At 38.3% G+C, this 20,775-nt stretch overlaps 3 protein-coding genes across 14 annotated transcripts; 2 read left to right on the forward strand and 1 right to left on the reverse strand.

The window, feature by feature from the left end:
• The first annotated feature begins 4 nt into the window (after window positions 1–4).
• On the forward strand, window positions 5–7,799 carry ewg (erect wing). 9 transcript variants are annotated; one of them, XM_064359406.1, is made up of 9 exons: window positions 5–206; window positions 1,261–1,489; window positions 1,542–1,666; window positions 3,809–4,234; window positions 4,282–4,584; window positions 4,981–5,121; window positions 5,314–5,467; window positions 5,556–5,695; window positions 5,760–7,799. In XM_064359406.1, exons 2-9 carry the CDS (start codon window positions 1,288–1,290, stop codon window positions 5,976–5,978), a joined length of 1,710 nt encoding a protein of 569 aa, XP_064215476.1. In that variant the 5' UTR covers window positions 5–206; window positions 1,261–1,287; the 3' UTR covers window positions 5,979–7,799. The 9 variants fall into 9 exon arrangements, with proteins under 9 accessions (XP_064215476.1, XP_064215480.1, XP_064215479.1 ...); XM_064359410.1 differs by having other exon boundaries at window positions 6–206; window positions 5,571–5,695; XM_064359409.1 differs by having other exon boundaries at window positions 7–206; window positions 5,772–7,799.
• A 425-nt stretch (window positions 7,800–8,224) lies between these two features.
• Window positions 8,225–8,930, reverse strand: LOC658699 (cytochrome c oxidase subunit 5A, mitochondrial). The gene is made up of 2 exons (XM_008202153.3): window positions 8,702–8,930; window positions 8,225–8,614 (listed from the first exon to the last, which is right to left on the reverse strand). The coding sequence occupies exons 1-2, from the start codon at window positions 8,833–8,835 to the stop codon at window positions 8,290–8,292; spliced, it is 459 nt and encodes a 152-aa protein (XP_008200375.1). The 5' UTR covers window positions 8,836–8,930; the 3' UTR covers window positions 8,225–8,289.
• A 363-nt stretch (window positions 8,931–9,293) lies between these two features.
• Window positions 9,294–18,814, forward strand: Nrg (Neuroglian). Of its 4 annotated transcripts, none has more exons than XM_015979721.2 (14): window positions 9,949–9,995; window positions 11,816–11,910; window positions 11,963–12,701; window positions 12,748–12,938; window positions 12,990–13,265; window positions 13,314–13,583; window positions 13,937–14,218; window positions 14,264–14,451; window positions 14,503–14,682; window positions 14,729–14,954; window positions 15,002–16,160; window positions 16,571–16,674; window positions 16,735–16,833; window positions 16,993–18,814. In XM_015979721.2, exons 1-13 carry the CDS (start codon window positions 9,964–9,966, stop codon window positions 16,827–16,829), a joined length of 3,837 nt encoding a protein of 1,278 aa, XP_015835207.2. In that variant the 5' UTR covers window positions 9,949–9,963; the 3' UTR covers window positions 16,830–16,833; window positions 16,993–18,814. The 4 variants fall into 4 exon arrangements, with proteins under 4 accessions (XP_008200376.1, XP_015835207.2, XP_015835203.2 ...); XM_015979717.2 differs by having other exon boundaries at window positions 16,735–16,828; XM_008202154.3 differs by lacking the exons at window positions 9,949–9,995; window positions 16,735–16,833 and adding an exon at window positions 9,294–9,595.
• Window positions 18,815–20,775: the final 1,961 nt, after the last annotated feature.

The following is a 20,775-nucleotide window of genomic DNA, read 5'->3' on the forward strand; positions in this document are numbered from 1 at the left end:
ATGTCGGGCATTACCAACACTGACTGCTACGATCGATATCAGAGAATGTGACGTAAATTTATCTGTCATTGTGCAAGGCGATTATTTACCGATGTAAAAATGTTGTACTAAGTGTTGTGGACGTGGCAAGTGCGGCAAGAAATAAATAATTGTGAAAAATGCGGTAACAGACATGTTTTTCTGTTAAATGTGTAACATACACGCAGGTGCGTACGCAGCCGTACTAATAATTTTAACTGGGCCTGCTCCATTGCTTGAGGACGCGCGATTCACTCAAACAAAATTCCCTCAAATATCCTCGAAAAAATAAGCGCACTTGGCCATCCAAGTAGGCGATTCGCGCCCGCCGCCGCCGCCTTGGATTAACAAACCTCGGAAGCCATTTTAGTTAAATGTCTTTCTAACAGCGGGTCTGGCGCCAAAGCTCTGCCCTTTTGCGCAAATACTGTTTATGTTCATGTGCATGTGTTAAAAATACGATGCACAAATGCAATGCATCAACACAACACACGATTTTCAACAATTTCCCAGCCCAAAAGCCTCAATCGAAATATTTTATCTATAGGGAATGTTGGGGGCAAGGGGGAACATCAATTATTGATTTTGTACTGTAGCATTTATACATATATCCCATATTCCAATATTATATTCACGCTAATAGCTATTTTAAAACTATTGTTAACACAGCTATACTCTATTACCTAATATCTTATCCGAGATGATTGAAACTACAAAAAAATCGTACGAGGTAGGTTATTTTAGACATAACCTCAACCACATCGCTCCAGACTCCCACACTTTTTACAAAAACGCAACAATGCCGAAAAAACTCACCCTCAAAAACGCAACACACGCTAAAAATTGCTCCCCATGAATAATATTTTGGGTACGTATCAGGGATGCTATTACAATAAACGAGCAAAACTGGACCTTTACCCTTTTTGGGGTCCAGTGTTTAAAATAATACTCCGTTAATCGTTAATGACAACACATGTATAAGGAGTAATCCCTAGACCAATGGAGCAATCAAAATATTTAAATTTTTGTAAACCTTTAAAGGCCCAAATCGTTGCATTTGTGCTTCCCCGAGTAAGTTAACTCCAAAATGCAATGCACCCCAAAAACCCCAAAACTGGCAATTTTTCCGAAAAAAAAAATCTTGTTTCTTAACCAAAAAGGTATCCAAAATTTCGGTCGTTATCCCTAACTCCAAAAATGTGCGAGGTGTTGCGTTTTTAATTTTTGCCGTTTCGGTTTCAGGAGGCCCGTCTTCCGCACCGCGGGTAAATGGTTTTGATAATGAATACGTCTAATGGCAATCAGGCCAATAGTGAAGAAATCGCAATGGTTGTTGGTTCCCCGATGTCAATCCAGTCCGACGATGACGACGATAATTGTCAGTCGTCGGCGGGCTCCGCCTGCGAGGAGGCCTCCGATTTCATGACGGCGGCGATGGACGATGAAGTCACCGCCCAGTTAGCTGCTGCCGGTGCGTCCCCAGAAGCTAGCTCTTGCCCGAACTAACAATTCTCATCTTCCAGGTCCTGTTGGAGTTGCCGCCGCCGCCGCAATAGTCTCGGCGAAAAAGCGCAAAAGGCCGCACTCATTCGAGACAAACCCTTCGATACGGAAGCGACAGCAAAATCGTCTGCTCCGGAAGCTGAGGGTATGTCGTCATGGACGCCGACTTTTTTTTTCACAATCTCGCGCATGTTTTCTCTTTACTAGCTTCTTCCTATACGGTTTTCAGCAAAAAAACAAAAAAAAAAACAAAATAAGACTTGCATAAAATGTTTACAGTCATAAATAATAGGTGTCTGTACACAAGAAAATAATAAGGATAAGAAAATAATAATCGAAACGGTATAACACAAAGGGGAAAAAGTAGTATACAGTAACGTATGGATAACCCAACCCTCTATTCGTAAATCAAATAACTGTGAGACCTCTAGCGGACGTTATCAACAGCAAAAATTATACTGTGATTGCTCAGCATTGAGTTATAGTTATATTTATAACTGTCCTATCTCGCTTATTTCTCGCAAGTTTTTTTAAAGGGTACGGATAACAAAAAATCGGACCTTACAGGTTTATAAAGCATCAGTTTGGCCATCTTAAATGGGTCTCTACAACTTGCTTCAGTAATACTGAATTTTTTAATTGTAGAGAAAGTTCAGAAAATATTTTTTTTAAACATATATGTCCTCGTTAATGAAGTATTTAAGCTAACATTTTGAAATTGGTATATTTACAGCAGTAGCGAATTTGCAAAATATGTTTTTATATTTGCGAAAAGGGCCTCCAAAGTCACTAGTTGTGCAGTGAAATTTTCACCACGCGGAAAGCTATGTGAATTATTAAAAATCTGACCACGTATTGGATCTCTCTGGTTTTAGAAACCTTTGGTAAAAAGATCGGATTAATGCACTCAATAGTTTCCGAAATAATAATTCTCTAGTACAGGGAGATTCAAGTTTTTGGCCGAGGCAAAAATAAATATTTCTAGTCGAGTAAAAAATAAATTAATAGTCTCGACGATAGGGAATTAAAATTACGCTACCATTTGATACTTTGATTTGTTTCAAAATTTTTAAGTATTGCTGTGAGACATTAAAAACCAATTTTCTGAAAAATCGTGTTTTTTGTTTGTTAAAATTCCTTTAATTTTTAGCGCCATTATTGATAAAATAGATCATGCAAAAGTTGATAGCTTTTGAGTAATCAGCGTTTTAATATTAAAGATACAAGGGCACCAATAATTTTTTTTGAGTCTTTTTCACAAAATTGATTTTTAATGTCTCACAGAGCAATACCTTAAAAAATTTGAACAATGTTATAGTATCAAATCAGCAGGTCTATGGGCGATTAATCGAGTACTAAAAATCATCGATTATTTCGATTATCGATTATTCTGGTTAATCGATTAATCAACGACGTTATCGGTTCATCGACAGTTGAATAAAACAATTATTTGTAAAATATTTACCTACTTTTAGACACCCGATTCCAACTGGCAACAAAAACAAAATATGCGATATATGTGTAGGTAGATATCATATAGGTATCTACGAGTATGTGTTTATAAAATATAAGTTATAATGCTTAAGTATTTATTTAACCGATTAATTAATTGATTAATAGATTATTTTCCCCAGCCCTAGACAAGTCGAAACGCCATACAAACATTCCGAGTGACGTTTTAGTAAATGTTTTAAAAACAAAACTGATAATGAAATATTTTCTTTTAAATATATTGACGGATCGTGATAATATGAGCACTTAATACAACATTTAAATTTTTCTTTAAACACATACCTTTTGCAGTTTCACACACCCAAAAAAAAACACTGTTACCAAACTTCACGTGTTACTTTAAACCGAGTATGATTTACGCTGAGTTGTTTGAGCTTGTGGCGCCACCATCACGACAACGACTCTAATCCGAATTATGTAAAATGGTACCCATAATCCGAAGTAAACATTAAAAAATATTTACAAAGAATTTTTTAGTACTTTGTAGGAAGATATTAAAGCCGCAGCTGTTTAAAATAACTTTTCTATTATTGATATCATATTCCAGACACTACCCTATACGTATAATATTATAAGGAGGTAAACTGGTGGTATTGAAGAGTTTAAATATAAAGCAATTTCTCAAACAAATATAATTCAAACCAAGATAAATGATCTGAGTCCCAAGTCCCTTATATTAGCTTGTAATTTTTCTTTGACAAATTTTACCAATTAGCACTTTAGTCGGCGTCCGTGCGTGCCGTGTCATTTTGTTTTCTGACTTGTCCCATTACAGCAAACCATAGACGAATTTGCGACGCGTGTCGGCCAGCAAGCTATAGTATTAGTGGCGACGCCGGGCAAGCCCAACGTTAGTTATAAGGTGTTTGGCGCGAAGCCGCTCGAAGATGTAATAAAAAATCTCCGAGGCATGATAATGGAGGAGTTAGAGAACGCATTGGCCCACCAAGCCCCTCCGCCTGTGCAGGACGATCCGTCTCTGTTCGAACTGCCGCCACTGATCATCGACGGCATCCCAACCCCCGTTGAAAAAATGACACAAGCACAGCTGCGTGCGTTTATCCCGCTTATGCTGAAGTACTCCACTGGGAGGGGCAAACCGGGGTGGGGGCGCGAGTCGACAAGGCCCCCGTGGTGGCCGAAGGAGCTCCCGTGGGCGAACGTAAGGATGGACGCTAGGAGCGAAGACGAAAAACAAAAAGTATGCGCCGGGGTGCAAGTTTTTGTGTTAGTTGTTGTCTGTTTTAGATATCTTGGACGCACGCCTTGCGGCAGATAGTCATTAATTGTTACAAATTTCACGGCAGGGAAGATCTGTTACCGGCGTTTACGGAAGAAGACGAGAAGGCCAATGCCACGGCGACAGCCAACGCGAATGTCAGTACATCGGTTGGTGTTTTAAAAATGCATTCCTCAGGGATTGTACCTACTCATAAGATACAGATCCAAGCTAACGGCTCGCCCCAAATTATTGCCGCCTCGCCTGATGGCTTGTCGGGGTCTTCTGCGCAGGTTTGCCTCGATCCTGCGGGCTATAGTTCAGATGTTGATGTGTGTAGAACTTTATACTATGGGTGTTGTCAAGTTATCTTTTGTTTCTCTTTCGTTTTGTTTGGAACTTCTGTTTCTAGCACCGTTTTTATTATTATCATTTGATGCCTGTTTAGCTTGGTTTTGTTCCTTATTATAGATTTTTTTTTTCACTTTATTACCACGTAACTACCCAATGGGAAGACTCTGCCACTATGCGCAACCAAATCACATCTCAAATGTTTTGCAGGGTGATGCAAAACGGCCCGCATACATGTTGGTGGACGTATATTTATACGTTCGGTTCGGTCCAACTCCGACAACTCAGTTTAACAGTGATTAAAGTAGGCAGCTTCTCATTGGCTTAACCAAAATCTGGTTAACTGAATTTTCGGTTCAGCGGATAAGTTGTTTTAGATTACAACCCAATACGCCCCGACGGTACTCCACACAATTACAAACCCCGACGGCACTGTCAGTATTGTTCAAGTGGATCCGAACAATCCCATCATTACTTTACCAGATGGCACCACAGCTCACGTTCAAGGAATGGCCACTGTAAATATCCCATTTCTCGTTCTGCAACAAAATCACCTCCACATCCGTTATTCCCGATTTTTTGGTTGTCAAATAACTCCGATTAAGGAAATTGCTAAACTAAAACTCGAGTTAGTCCTTTGGTTTTACAAAATCGGGGATGCGGGTTGGGGTGGGTTGTTGCGAGCGTGTGGAAACAGCGATGAGTTTTAGATCCAGACGGGGCAGGGCGACGGCACGCCCGTGCACACGATCCAAGCAATATCCGAGAGTGGGTCTCAGGGTGAAGTCGTTGATTTGAATTCGGTGACTGAAGCGACGCTGAATTCGGAAGGGCAGATTATATTAACGGGCGAGGACGGGCACGGTGAGTGGTTTGTCTGTGCACTGTTTCCGTCTTCTCTGTTTTGTTTCTTGTTTTCCTTTTATTTTGCATATGACATAACTCTGTTCAGGTTACCCAATTTCAGTAAGTGGCGTGATAACCGTACCTGTAACCGCGTCGATGTACCACACCATGGTAGCAAATATACAGCACCTACATACAAATAGCGACGGTACAGTTTGTGTGACTCCGGTCGTCCCAGTACCAAAGGTGAGTGCGAATCGGTGGTTGTGTTTTTGGTTCAAGGTTTGTTGAGTGGTGTTAAAACTTTTAGTCTGTTGATAAGGTCGAGCCCAATAATGGAGACAACATGGAGACACTGGCGGTGACTCCTAGCGGGTTGACTACTCATTCTATGATGATTCAAAGTTCAGGTACGGAGGGTCCACAAGTTTTACAAGTTCTCTCGTTGAAGGATGCAACTGTTTTAACAAAAGCGATGCAAGGAATTGCCGATGTTAAAACAGAAGAAACAATATTAAGTGACCAGTAGAGGGTTCACACGATCTTAAAGAAATTTTTATTGCGAAATCATTAATTTTTATCAAGAAGTATTTATAATTTTACTTTTTTTGTATAGTTGTCTGTATTATTTATATTTAGAAATGAAAATTAGGTTTTATTTTTTGTTCCAATTATTTTGACTGTTAACAATGTGGTGGTCTAAATCTTAACCATTTCAACACAGATTGTGTTTCTAGATAAGTGGAACACTTATAACTACACAAAAAACGTCTACTTTTTTACAATTTGCAATCACAGTACTTAGGTGAATGAACACCTCCACGCATAAACGCTAACAACGATGATTGTACAGTACTTACAAATTCATTGTATGTATGGCCGCAAAGAGAAACCTTGTATGTGATCATGTAACGCAAATATATATTGTTAACTTTTTATTTACCGTTTATTTTGTTATGAAAAAATCTCCAAATTATTTCCTTTTTACAACCAGTCGGACAACATTGGGTGTTTCATTAACTAATTGTTTGGTCTTGAAATATCGTGACCAAGTAATCAAAAAACCTGCCCTAAGCCTTGTGTGTTAACCAATGATCTCAGTTCTTATCGTGCAAATTTTATATTTGTCAATTATCTGAGACACTACTGCCATCGTGGACTTTTTATGGCAAGATTTGACGAGTGTGTGATGTTGCAATAATTTGGCTCGAAATATTGTTTTGTTTTGTTATCCCACTTATCTAAGACATAACACAAAATACTACGTACATTTACTAGTCAATTTTTGGCATAGTAATGATGTTAGTTTTCTAATGTTGAAGAGAAGGGTGTTGTCGTGTCTGATTATATTATATTAGAAAACGTCTTTTTTTCTTATTTGTCAATCTGTGTTAAGTTATATCTTTTTATACATGTGCATAGTATGTGTAAGTTTATCTTGTAAATTGTAATAATTAATTTAGAATAATTTAATACATTGTTAATTATTTTTAGTTAATACTGGGTATTTTAATTGTTAGTACACAAGCACTAGAAAGGTTTTATGTGTGTATAATGGTGGTTGTTTTGGTGTGTATTGTATGGTTCCTTTGTTATTTGTGCCATACATTTGCATTGCTTATTTCACCACTTTTTTACTTTTGCTGAATTTCCATACCTTGTTAATTTTTGTATTATATAAAGAACCAAATATTAATTAGGCTTGGTTTAGAATTTCGTGCCAAAGGCATATTAAAGTACCTTCATTACAATAATTTAATATTAGGTTACTTTACACAATTATTTACTGGATTCTACGCTAGTAATGTAATAGGTCAAGTCTAGATTAAATAACCGTTCATTTCTCATATTGTAAAATTATAAACACTGTACATTGTATATTTTACAAATCTCACTGTAACTAATAACTTTTTGACAAAATAAATGTAATAGTTTGTTTCAATGTGGTGTGACATGTTAACTTTTAAATGTTATTTTTATGGTATGCATGTATATTAGAATTTAGATCTATATGGCCAACTACCTGTAGTGGTAACGAATTGTAGCACCATATAAACATCACATACACTAAAGATATCTTCCTGTTATCACTCCCAGTTACACGGTTTTGAAGATATCTTTCTTCTGTTTTTGTTTATATTTAATGTGCTGGCACAAGAGGCAGATGTTTGTCCATAAAATTTTCTAAAAAATTGTACATTACACCTACCAACTGGCCTTATGTTACTTATAAAAATGCCTTTGGTTCTACGCACTGTAACGAAATTTTAATGATCTTGGCCTGATCATTAATTTCAGTTGTAAATTTTACTAGAATTCTGTAAAACCAAATAAAGCTATGAATTATGTACTTCACGCGTTTTCATTCCTACAACCATCAGCAAGGCACCGTTGAGGTTCGTATTTGATCGGATTAAGTCGACAAACAACCAGCCAATCGAGTGTTAGCATTTGACGTCATCGACTAATTCGGTTTCTCTTCCGATGAAATTAAAGTTACTAACATCGCGCTCAAAATATTCGACTAAATTGACATTAATAAAATAAGATGTGCATTTACCTGAGGCTTTTGCCAAATATATAACCATAAATAAATCGATTGCACCTGTGAATAGTTTGACAGAACCACAAAACATGGCAGGCTGGATGATTACCAACGTAACGAACGCAATAGACAACTATCTGATTTGTATTTTTTAGTGATTTTAACGTTCTTTGGATATTTGAAAATGCCTTATGTAACGGAATCATCATTTCCAGGAGAAAATTACGAGATTTAACTTATATACTGTTTTATTATTTAATTAATAACACGATACATTGACTAACTAAGCAGACATCTAGTGAATGTCATAGACTGACTCCAGGGCCAATTCTGGCTTGTCATAGCCCAACTCCTCAGGCGTATCAATTCCAAGTTCAGAGAGAGTGGGCCTGATTTCCTGGATGATGTAGGGGTAGATCTCGTTGACTTTCCCTCCACATTTATCTTTCACAGCTTCAACAATCCTCACGGCAAGAGCATAGTCATTAACCCTGCGGCAAGCCTTCAAAGCCGCAATCAGGATTTTAGGTTCGGGGACCAAATCATGCCCACAAAGATCATTAATCCCTTGCCTGATTTCCCACCCATCAATGTCCTTCCTGTTGAAGAAGTTCTCGTACCTACAATACAACAATTACACAAGTTAGTTATTTTTTAAGGGTGCTTCACACGTTATACAAACAAAAATCGCAAATTACGTAATTTACCTCGTATCGAACTGTTCGTCTGTCTCTGTGCTGTGAGCGGACATGAACCGTGTTGTTGTGGCCACAGAGGGCTTTGAGACTTGCACAGCCCCTCTCACGAGGGAGGTTAAGCGGAGGGCTGTTGTACGGAACATGTTTTTTGGCAAAATTACAACAAAACCTCACGATGGCGATGAACACTCGGTGTGACAAGTGCCAATAAAGTGAACTACGGGGCTTTTAAACGCGCAAACGCGTTACGTAAATGCGTTTGAACTAATTTCAAAACTCGCGCCCTTTCGATACATCCAGAGTACGTGATTTTTTAAACAATGCGAGTTTAAAAATAGAAACGGAAGCTTATCATGCTATTTTATGCTCATTGAATCATTGGAAATTAAACAACAACAAGGAAAAATGTGTTAAGAAGGATGCAATGTGCTAATAGTGATGTGACATTGAAGTCACGTTTATAAAAATATCTATTTTGCAAGAAGCAACTGCATCATCTTTTCGAACTTAAAATAATTTGTATTAATAAATAATGACGTAATGGAGAAGGAATTTCTTCAATTTGGGTTCACTGGGGTCTCGGTGCAGCTGATGTGCGCTAGATGGCGCCGTTAAACACCACGCCTACCAACACGAAAGGTTTTCGTCCAAAATGAAATAAAAATGAATCATTTTCGTTGAAGTATAATGGACAGTCAAATCCTTCGTTTAGACATTTTTGCCATATGATTAGGTGACTGAAAATCCGGTGAAACTCGCAGATCTGAACCAGTGATAGTGAAAATAAGTGATTTGGTTAGTGAGTGTGACGACCGCCTAGACCGCACCTATCTCTGTTGTGTGTTTGTAGTGTAGTGATAAATCGTTATCATGGACAAATAACATAGATTTTGAAATAATCTGGTAAGTTTTTCTGTGTCTGTAATGAGCCTAGATAATAGGCTGTTATCGAGATAACAGAGATAACGACCTGTGCAAAAACAAAACACCAAGTTGCACCTTCGATACGTCGAGCTTTAATTTATGTCAAAAGTGAGAAAACGATCAACATTCAACGACTTGGAATGCATTGTTTTCCTCCCGAATATCGCTAATAATGAGTCACTTTCGATTGATTTTGGGGGTAATATCCCCCGAACCATTGTGTAATATCTAAATTTAGTTAACCTAATCTGAAAATAATTCTTTCGCAAGATCAAGTTGCCGGTGGTTTTTTGACATTTCCACAATTTGTCATTTCCGAAATGTAAATGAAGTCATCCTTATTTCAAATGCTTCGACATGTTATTGAAGTCTGTTTATCGTAAGTCCAATTCGGGTAACCTATTCTTAAATTTAATCAATGGATATAAATAGCTCAAATACTCAAGTAATTGCATTCGTAATTTATATTCATGTCATACTCATGATTTGAGTCGCGGACGACGCGTTAAATCCATCCCACATGTAATTATTGTCAAATTTCCTTGTCATTTGACACAAGACTGTGTTTACACAGTTCGCACCCTCCGTGCTCAAGGGGTTTCTGAAACCTTATATTTAGAAGAATTATTTGCTTTACTCTCGAAATGACTCACTCAGCTTTGATGATTCCACTCGCATCCCTTCCTCTCTAATTTGAATGAAAATTTACAAATTTATCCAAAGGAAGAACGGACGCACTTATTAATCAATCAAATTACTAGTGACGTAATCAAACCACTTGTTAAAAGAAAAGTGTGTAATTATTAGGGTAATTAGTACAAGGTGGCGCCGTTATTAGTGACATCACTGTTACTAAACCCACATTTTTTAATACGATAGTAAACTATCGCCACCATTTTTCGGTTTACTTGACATAAACGTCTTTATGACATGTTAAGTCCAACCATATGTAAAATTCGCATAAAAATAGCATAAAAGATGATTGACGTTTGTTATCATTGTCGATTTAACAACAGAAAGAAGAGTCGGTTTGTCGTAAAGCACGAGATAAAGCTTGCATCACTGCACTGTATTAACGTAGTTTATAGGACAGTGTAATAAAAATATTGTAGTACTAATGAGTTGTAAAAGTCTTATCAACGCGACCCCATGTTTCTAATTAATTAAATTTACCGGCAAATTCGATCTTTAAAACCGGGAGTAACTGTGAAATTTTCCACTCAATTTGTTTGTTTTGTTCTAGAAATAAATTTTCCCGTTTCGCAATTTCCAATAAGCTGTAATTTTGGATAAGTACGTGGGAAACACAAAAAGCAAGGATAATGACCCCCAGGTCCCGCCATAAATAAGTCATAAATCGATATATTTGAGCGTTAATTACCACGTAATGTACTTAATTTTTCATTTTACACTAGTCGTTCCCTGAAATCTGATAAATTGGTTCGTGTCCACTTGGTTCCGATCGATCCTAGAAATTTGGGATATACGGGGGTTAGCCGATTGGTCAAACAAATGAGCGGTTATTACCAAGCAATTGTTTGATTAATTAGTAATTGACCACTTCATTTGAGAGGGTTATCAAGTGTAGCTTGTAAACAAGGGCACATAAGTGGCTTATCCCCAGTCATTGTAATATAAATTTACAATGAATGAATTAATGATTGTTTTTAAATAGATGGGTTCAAGAGCAAGCGTGAGGATATTTTTCCTTTCGCCAATGTTTGCGTTACAACTTAGAGACACATATTTACTCAACCGAAAGCTTTTGGTGAGAATACTCGAATTGGAATTGTTGGAGATATTTTCCACATGACGGCTTGCGGATGTTGAATTTTGATGCAAAGCGAGGGTGGATGAACACAAAGAGTCGTGCACATTTTTTACCGGAAAAGGGCTCTTATTGAATTTTTAAATAACCGCTATCAGTGCCATAAATATTTGTATAGTGAATGCAACGATCTTCCTTTGTTGCGGCCTGCATGCATTTATTGTACAGACTTTACACAGTGAGGATCACGTTTTTATAGCGTCCAATTTACACTTCGGCTGCCATAAGTTCAATAACTTCACGCAACATTTTGAATATGTAATGAAATCAACGGCGAAGTGCCAGTGTCACGTCATCGGAAGTTATTCATATTTTCACGTGATAACCCGATTTTTCTTCACCATGTTCTAACAATGTCTCATTCCTTGCAGGGTGTACTCGACACACACTTCAAAGATGGCAGATCGATTCATTTTAAGTTTGTTAGTGACTGCGTTTAGTTTATCATGCACGCTAGGAAAGGAAGGTAATTCTCGCCAAAGGTCTAAAACGGTTGTACCGAGTGCGTTTGTTGGCAGCTTCATCCCCCCCGTACATCGTGAAACAGCCCCCAACCGACGAAGTCCTGTTCCAAGTCGAAAGCGGCGGCGAAACCGACAAGCCCTTCTACATCGAATGCGAAGCGATAGGCGAACCTGCACCAAAATACCGTTGGGTCAAAAACGGTAAACCCTTCCACTGGCAAACCTACGACGACCGCATATCGCAACAGCAAGGCCGTGGTACATTATCAATTTCCAAACCGACCGATGTCGACCTCGGCCAATACCAATGTTTCGCCGAAAACGAGCACGGAGTCGCCACCTCGAACTCCGTATTCATGCGAAAAGCCGAATTGAACTCGTTCAAAACGACGCAACCGATTTCACTATCGGGGGATGAGGGCGAACCCTTCAAACTGACGTGCGAACCACCCGATGGTTGGCCGAAACCTATAGTGCACTGGATTTATCTCTACACGAATGGAGGATTCAAAACGATTAATAGCTCGCGAATGACGATCGATCCTGAAGGGAATTTGTGGTTTTCGAATTTGACGAGGGATGATGTCACCGATAATTTCAAGTATGCGTGTGCGGCAACCTCACCCTTCAAACACGAATACAAGTATGGAAACAGCGTCTTGCTCAATGTTGTCTCCACCGGAGTCTCCGCCGCCTCTAATAAGCGGGAACCGGTGTTACAGTACGTCTCAAGGAAAAATACTGTAGCCTATTTGGGGAAACAACAAAAATTGTATTGCATTTTCGGCGGGACGTAAGTATTTAGCGACGAGTGAAGGCGTCGATTAATGCGATTGTAGTCCGCTGCCGCAGACCGTGTGGTACAAAGACGGCAAGCCGATCCAGTCTTCGGACCGCATAACTCAGGATAATTACGGCAAATCGCTGGTTATCCGAGTGGTGAACTTCGAAGACGAGGGTAAATACACCTGCGAAGTGAGTAACGGAGTCGGCGAAGCGAAATCGTATTCGATCGATTTGAAAGTTTTCGGTATTAAACCCGAGCCAAAAATAGTTAAATGAGTTAACCGCGACATTTTAGCGATTCCCTACTTTATCGCTGAACCGGAGCGTCAAAACGCCGCCGAGGGCGAAACCGTCGAGTTTCGGTGCGAGGCCGGCGGTGTCCCCAAACCCGAAATCAAGTGGATTCATAATGGAAAACCGATAAGTGAGGCACCACCCAATCCGAGACGACGAGTCGAGAACAATCGAATCGTTATCGAAAGACTTGTCGAAAGCGATACCGGAAATTACGGATGTAACGCTACTAATTCTTTGGGTTACGTGTACAAGGACGTCTACGTCAATGTTCTCTGTATGGAGTTGACCAACAAAGACATTAAATAATTCATTCCGATTGTAGCTCTAGCACCTGAGATTCTCGAAGCTCCGACTGATACCCAAGCAGTCGATGGCCAAAATGTCACTATGATTTGTAAGGTCTTAGGGGCGCCTAAACCCTCGATTAAGTGGAGTTTGAACGAGCGGGAATTGACAGGTGGACGCTACATTGTCCAGCCAAACGGCGATCTAATCATCAGAAACGTCCAGTTTGACGACAGGGGCAACTACACCTGTTTCGCCGAAAATAAGTTCGGCAACGCCAGCGCCAAAGCGGCACTGCTCGTCAAATGTGAGTGGACTAAATCATTTTTCCCAACTCCAAAAAATTCAAACTGTTCCCTGAAGGCGCACAATAATGATATCCAATTATTTGATAAATTTGACGATCGATATATTTCTGTGAGACATCGATATTTAGACAAGGGAAATTTGTGCAAAAAATTTTTTTTCTCTTAGAATTTATTTATTAAGTTGTTACATATTCCGGCCGCTTTGCGTTATGAAAAAATCCTATTAAATAGTCTATTTTTGTCTAAAGTGATTTTTTATCACATGGTGAATTTTTAAAAATAATTACAATGTATAGTGGGCGAATATGTACATAAATTCTGAGTAAAAATGAGTTTTATAAATTCCCCGTAGCCCACACATATATCACCGACGGTCCTGAGGACTACGAAGTGGCGGCGCACACTTCGGCCACCTTTAGGTGCAACGCAGTCAGCGACGATTCGCTAGACTTGGAAATAATTTGGCTGAAAAACGACCAGCCTATCGACCTAGAGGAGGAACCAAGATTCGTGCGCTCGAGTGATTATTCGTTGACCATTACTCAAACAATTGAGTTAGATTCAGGGACTTACACTTGCGTGGCTCGAACCGCGTTAGACGAAGCGTCTGCCAAAGCTCAACTTATTGTTCAAGGTGAGTGTTTTAAATTTAGCGATTTTGGATGATTGATTGGTTCAGATGTACCAAATCCGCCCTCGATGGAGGGAGTCGAGTGTCACGCTAAGGACGCCACCATTCGGTGGAAGTCAATGGGCGACAACCGGGCGCCAATTTCGCACTATATCATCGAATATAACACCACGTTCACTCCTGAAACGTGGACTGCGGCTTACAATAACGTGCCAGCGACTGATATGAGCTACAATGTAAGTTTTTCCGGCACAAGTTGCAAAATAACACTGTGGTAAACTGATCAGGTTCCTATGAGCCCATGGACTAATTACACTTTCCGAGTAATTGCCGTTAACAAAATCGGAAAATCGTTACCTTCCACCCATTCAGATGTTTGCACAACTGAGCCAGATGTGCCCTACAAGAACCCTGACGATGTCAAGGGTGAAGGTGACAGACCCGATAATCTCATTATTTCGTGGACGGTAAGTTGAGAGTTACCATGAGTTGCATACTATATTTTCTCGTTAGCCAATGCCAAAAATCGAACATAACGCCGACAAATTCCAATACCGCGTCTACTGGAGGCGTGACATACCAGGGGAGCGTTACGAAAGCCGCGACATTACCGACTGGAGGGTTAAACAATTCGTTGTCGATAATCAACCCACGTTTCAACAATATCGCATCAAAGTCGTTGCGATGAACGAGAAGGGCGAAGCCAACGTCGCACCGAAGGAAGTTATAGGCTATTCAGGTTAGTATAACGTAAAATTTGAACCACGGTAAAGTGGCCTTCGACAGGCGAAAACATCCCCATCGAAGCCCCCACGAACTTCACCCTTCTCCAAATCCAAGGCCCCAAGACGGCGCTCCTTAGCTGGAACCCCGTTGACAAGAAGAGCGTCCAAGGCCACTTGAAAGGCTACAAAATCAAAACATGGAGCGACATCTCGTCCCCAATGCACAATGAAATCCAGGTCCAAGGCTCCGTTGCCAAAGCCCTCGTCGATAACCTAGACCCCTACACAATGAATTACGCTCAAGTTTTTGTCTACAACGGCAAATACAACGGCCCCCCGAGCGAAACGCTCAGTTTCAAGACACCAGAAGGCGTCCCCGAGGCTATGTCCTACCTCGAGGCTTACCCCCTGGGGGCGTTCCGGCCGAACGATGCCACGAAAACCGCCTCATCCGCGTTTCTACTCACTTGGAAGAAACCGGAAAAACCGAACGGGATGTTGACCGGTTACGATATTTACTACCGCCGGTTGGACGACAGTACTACCAATAGTAAAATCGCGAGGAATCCCCAAATCAGGGGCGGGGATGTCCTCAGTGCGAAGTTAAGTGGGCTTGAACCCGATACCAACTATGTGATTTACATAGCGGCAAGGACAAGTGCCGGGCCATCAAAGGAGTTTTATATTGAAAGAAGGACAAGTCCGTCTGGGGCTAGCACGCCCCCAGGAGTCCCGGACTTTGACTGGGAGACGGTCAAGGCCGACGATGACGGGAAAGTCACCGTTAGGATTCAATGGAGGCCGGATAAAACCGGAAATCCCGGTTCGCACTTCATTGTGAAGTACAAGAGAGAGGCGGAACCGAATTATGAAGAAGTCGAAGTCCTTAATGATGATTTTGTTGAGATTCCCGGGATTGCCCCAAGGGAGAGTTATGACTTTAAGGTGACTTCGGTCGATGGTGACTATTACGTTGATAGTAAGGTCAAAACTATCAATATTTACTCGGACGGGCCTTTAATCAAGGCCAATGAGAATATGGCGTCGGCAGGCTGGTTTATTGGGATGATGCTTGCCATTGCCATTTTGTTGTTAATTTTGATCGTCGTTTGTATTATTAAGCGCAACCGGGGCGGGAAGTACGCCGTTCATGAGCGGGAGCAAGCCAATGGCCGGCACGATTATCCCGACGAGGGCGGTTTTCATGAATATTCCCAACCGTAAGTTACGCCACTGTTTCAGGCCAAAAGGGGACGAGTTGTGTTTGAAAGCCCACAATTTAGCAGATTTTATTTTCCCATTATCTTCTTAACTACTAACAAGTGCGTCAACCGATTATTTTTTTAAATTGTGTCTAAAAAACGCGAATTTGAGCTTTTGATTGGTCCCTGTATAGGCACCAATTTTTTTTAATTGTTTGTGTAAGAATAAGACATTTGTATTTACGTAAATCACGTAATTACGTTAGAAATTACGAATATAAATTTTTTTGTTCTGTTGGCCCATATTTTAAAAGATTTCGGTTCGATTTTTGAGTGTACAGTTGGGTTAAAAATACCGCTGAACGAAACGCTAAAAACTGTCGTCCCCTTGGCTTTAGCGTCTGGTGACCTGACCGAACCGTTTGCAGGTTAGACAATAAGTCACATGGTAGAGCTTCAATGAGCAGCGAACCTAAAGTAGGTCCAGAGAGTGATACCGATTCAATGGCCGAATACGGTGACGGAGACACAGGTAGGTTCAGTCCCATTGTTTGTTTTTGTTTTTTTTGTTAAGTTTTTTTACGTTACATAGAGGGTATGAATGAGGACGGGTCATTTATTGGGCAATATGGCCGCAAACGTGGTCAGGGAGAAACAACATCGCAAGGGTTTGCAACTCTTGTATAGTAAGGTTTATTTTTTATTTTATTTTTTATGGGTGGCTTGGTCAAAATAATTTTCTATTGGCTGGTACTAAATCTCGATCTGCTTCTGTTTTATAACACTTTTCAATTTCCAATTAAAATCGGCCAGAGTGGTGACTGCCGTGGCTAAAAATTTGCAATTTCAGGGCGTTTTACTGAAGACGGATCTTTCATAGGTCAATACGTTCCAAGCAACATGAAGCAGCTTGGCCCACCCTCTATTACGGCAGGGGTTAACAATAATGCATTGGCCACGTATGTTTAAACGTGACCACTTACTCTAAACTAATTCTTTAAACATATTTTTTGCTAGAGCAGTGTTGTGACATTTTTTTAGAATTTATTTTGTGTACTTGATATGGAGAAAGAATCGGAAAAATTAATTGACTCACTTATTCGTGGAAGATATTAATTTATTGTTTGACAATGTGTTCTGATATTTATTTCGGGTAAAAATTGAATTCGTCCATTTTAGGTTACGCATAATTTAAAAATAAAAATCAAAATGAATTTAATGTATAGTAATATATTTTTGTTTTGCGTCACAATTTGGAAACGATAGGTACTGAATGTTTGCAAATTGTAACGTGCTGATCTGTTAAGTACTGGAATAATTTGTGTATCTTTATGTATTATATAGTTAATTATAGGATCGTATATTTATGATGTTTTTCATATTATTGCCCAAGGAATTACGTTCTCATATAATATATAATGACTATAAATTTATGACATGTTTCACGCTTGAGAAATAATTATTTGTAAGTTAGGTAATAAACATCAAAATTGCTTTAATCATCATTTCCTCGAATTAGTTTTATTCTTGACACTGCCTAATTTAAGAGATATCAAGTGTGGCATTAATTTGGACTGTATTAGGCGTACAATAAGTAGTATCCACACTAAGTTACTTTTTATGAATCCGATCGAATAAGTAGGCATCACAGAGTTCATACAAAGTGACTTGACCAAAACTTATTGTACATAACTCGTTTAGAACCTGCTTATATAAAAATAATTCAAATTAATCTAAGTAAAGTAAGTTAAGCTGAAATATTTTTTTTACGATTTTCGTAGTTTGTAGTATTTTGAAAATTTACATTGCAATAATTTACCATTACGTAGATTATTGCCCTGTTATTTTTTGTATTAAGTTAAGATTAAGGCTCAGGCCGAGATATCATTAAATTATGAAAGATTTTTCGTTTTTCTTTTTTTGTGATCGAAAATGAGACGTACATTTTCTCAAAAATGGGAACTTGACACTAAACAATAATACTGTGTCAATTCGGCTTTCTGTAAAACAGGACATGGGTGCTAGTATCGTGGTTATTAATTTGTTGCATGATTGTTGCTTGTTATGTTTCAAATAACAGCTTCATTTCTTCTCTTGTGAGGTAAAATGGCTAAATCACCAACTTACGAAATGGTTTTCTTTGAGAGTTTTGTAGTTTGGCTTTTGTAAGTGTAAAATATAAAATGTTTTGTCGCCGAGCACGAATTCTTTTGATATATTGGCAGAATGAATGCACTGTTGGATATTAGGTAAGATAATTCGATATATTTATTATCAACTATTATAACTGCTTTACTAGTTGTTCTATTATAAGATGATTATAGTATTTTTTTAATATGTCTTGTACAAAAAGCATCAAAAACATTCAGTTGTGGTTTTGTAATGGCAGCTGTAACTTTATTGTATTATAAATGGGAGTAATTGTAAATGTATGCTTTCAATTTTGTAAGCTGTATAAATTCGTAGTGTTCTTCCTTCGGTCTCAATAGCCTCATACTACAGATAGTCCACTCGTATACTATATAAACACTTGATCGTTATTATTTTTATACACTTTTTTAAACCATTGTAAATGCCTTCTATTTACCCTGAGTTGTAAATTTTTTATATGATCCCTGTTTTACAAAAATATTGTCATAATTTTTGCACTTGATAAAACTTTAATGAAAATACTCGCCTCTTTTATTCGACCCCACCCCGCAAATCACATACGAACTTTACACAAAACAAAAACCATTTAGTAATTCTAACAATAAATTGATGATTATTGACTGGAAAGGTACAAAGATAAATTAATAAATATGCAATACTATTCGTTTGAAAAATGTTATTTTGTAAAAACATTAATTACACCTTTTTAACAATTTAAATTTGCGGTTAGTCCGTGAATCAGAGCATCTGATTGGTTTAATTTGGTCACGTGGCCACTTTATCTACTACAAATAAATGTTAAACTGGTTAGAGCTCGGAAACTCCGTAAACGACCACGATAGGCGGAGCCAATGCGTACTTCATCGAGTGGGGAGATTGAGCAGTGGCGTAGCAAAAAACTATTCCATGATCAAGAAGGGTTTGAGATTTATAATTTGTAGTAGTTACTATTTCCTCTATTCAATAATAGCAAGATGAAATAGTAAAAATCATATCTAATGCTAATACACGTTGATCTCCTAGAAATACAAAGCAGAGACGTCGAATAAATAAAAATACTCAATGAGTAACGAGTAAAAACGCGTTTATTGCAAAAAATGTTTCTACTGGTATTTTTATTATACCTGGTAATATTGAAATGTTAAATTTTAAGACAAATTCCCTACAGATGTAGGGCCACGCTACGCCACTGTTTTCTACCAACACCCCTAATTTAAAGATTGGACTCGTCCGTGACGAGTTTTCGTCTCTGCGCACTCCTACCACCGTGGACGATTTGTCATTTTGCGGACTTGACTGCATTTAATTTCTGAATTTTTTATTCTTATATTGAAGCACTGCAAACCGATTTTTTTCACACCCTTTAAATCCTGCAATTTTCTTTATTTTTGCAGGAGATTAAGCCCTTCGATAGAGCCTTCGACTGTGAAAAAATCATCACCCTTTGGGACCTTATGAATTTTTTAAGATTCTTTAAGTTTTTTCTATTTTGCAAGCGTTATTTTTTTTCACCCCTTTTATATCCCGCAATTTTCTTTATTTTTGCAAGAGATTAAGCCCTCCGATTGCGCCTTGGACTGTAAAAAATTCATGTTCGGACAAACACCCCTTGAGACCTTAATGAATTTTTAAAGATTCTATAAAATTTCCCTATTTCGAAAACTTTATTTTCTTTTCATCCCTTTTATATCCTGCAATTTTCTTAATTTTTGTAGGAAATCAAGCCCTCTAATAGGGCCTTTGACTGTACAAAAATCATGTTCGGACAAACGACCCTTAGGATCTTAACGAATTTAAAAAAAATTCGTATTTAAGGATTGCTCTAATTAGTCAAATTAATAACTAACTTGTCCAGCAAGAACCACGTGGAGGTTTAGAGCATTCTTGCCAGGAAAAAAGGATATAAGGATGAGGTAAACAATGATTATTAGAAAATGCGGGAAATAAAAGAATTATTGGTAATTATTGGAAATAAAAAAAAAATACGTGACAAAAATAAAATGCACCTACATTTATGGCTTCTGCGTTGGCTACTATTTGTAGCAAAACAATAAAAAGAAATTAAAAACAACACCAATAAAAAAATCTTTATTTGCATAAAAGTTACATGTTATCAATATTATACAAAATAAAAAACACACAATACAACATAATATGTGGCACTCAAACTATAAGAAATTCAATACCACAGATAAATTGAAGGGAAAAAATGCACCTACCTTTATGGCTTCCACGTTGGCTACTGTTTGTAGCAAAACAATAAAAAGAAATTAAAAACAACACCATTAAAAAATCTTTATTTGCATGAAAATTACTACAAGCGACATAATTTAAAGGTGTAAAAAACAATCAAGAATACTTATTATATTTAAGGATTGCTCTAATTGGTCAAATTAGCTAATAACTAATTTGTCCAGCAAGAACCACGTGGAGGTTTAGAGCATTTTTGCCAGGAAAAAAGGATATAAGGATGAGGTAAACA

Source organism: Tribolium castaneum, chromosome 10, assembly GCF_031307605.1.
Source record: "Tribolium castaneum strain GA2 chromosome 10, icTriCast1.1, whole genome shotgun sequence".
NCBI lineage: Eukaryota > Metazoa > Arthropoda > Insecta > Coleoptera > Tenebrionidae > Tribolium > Tribolium castaneum.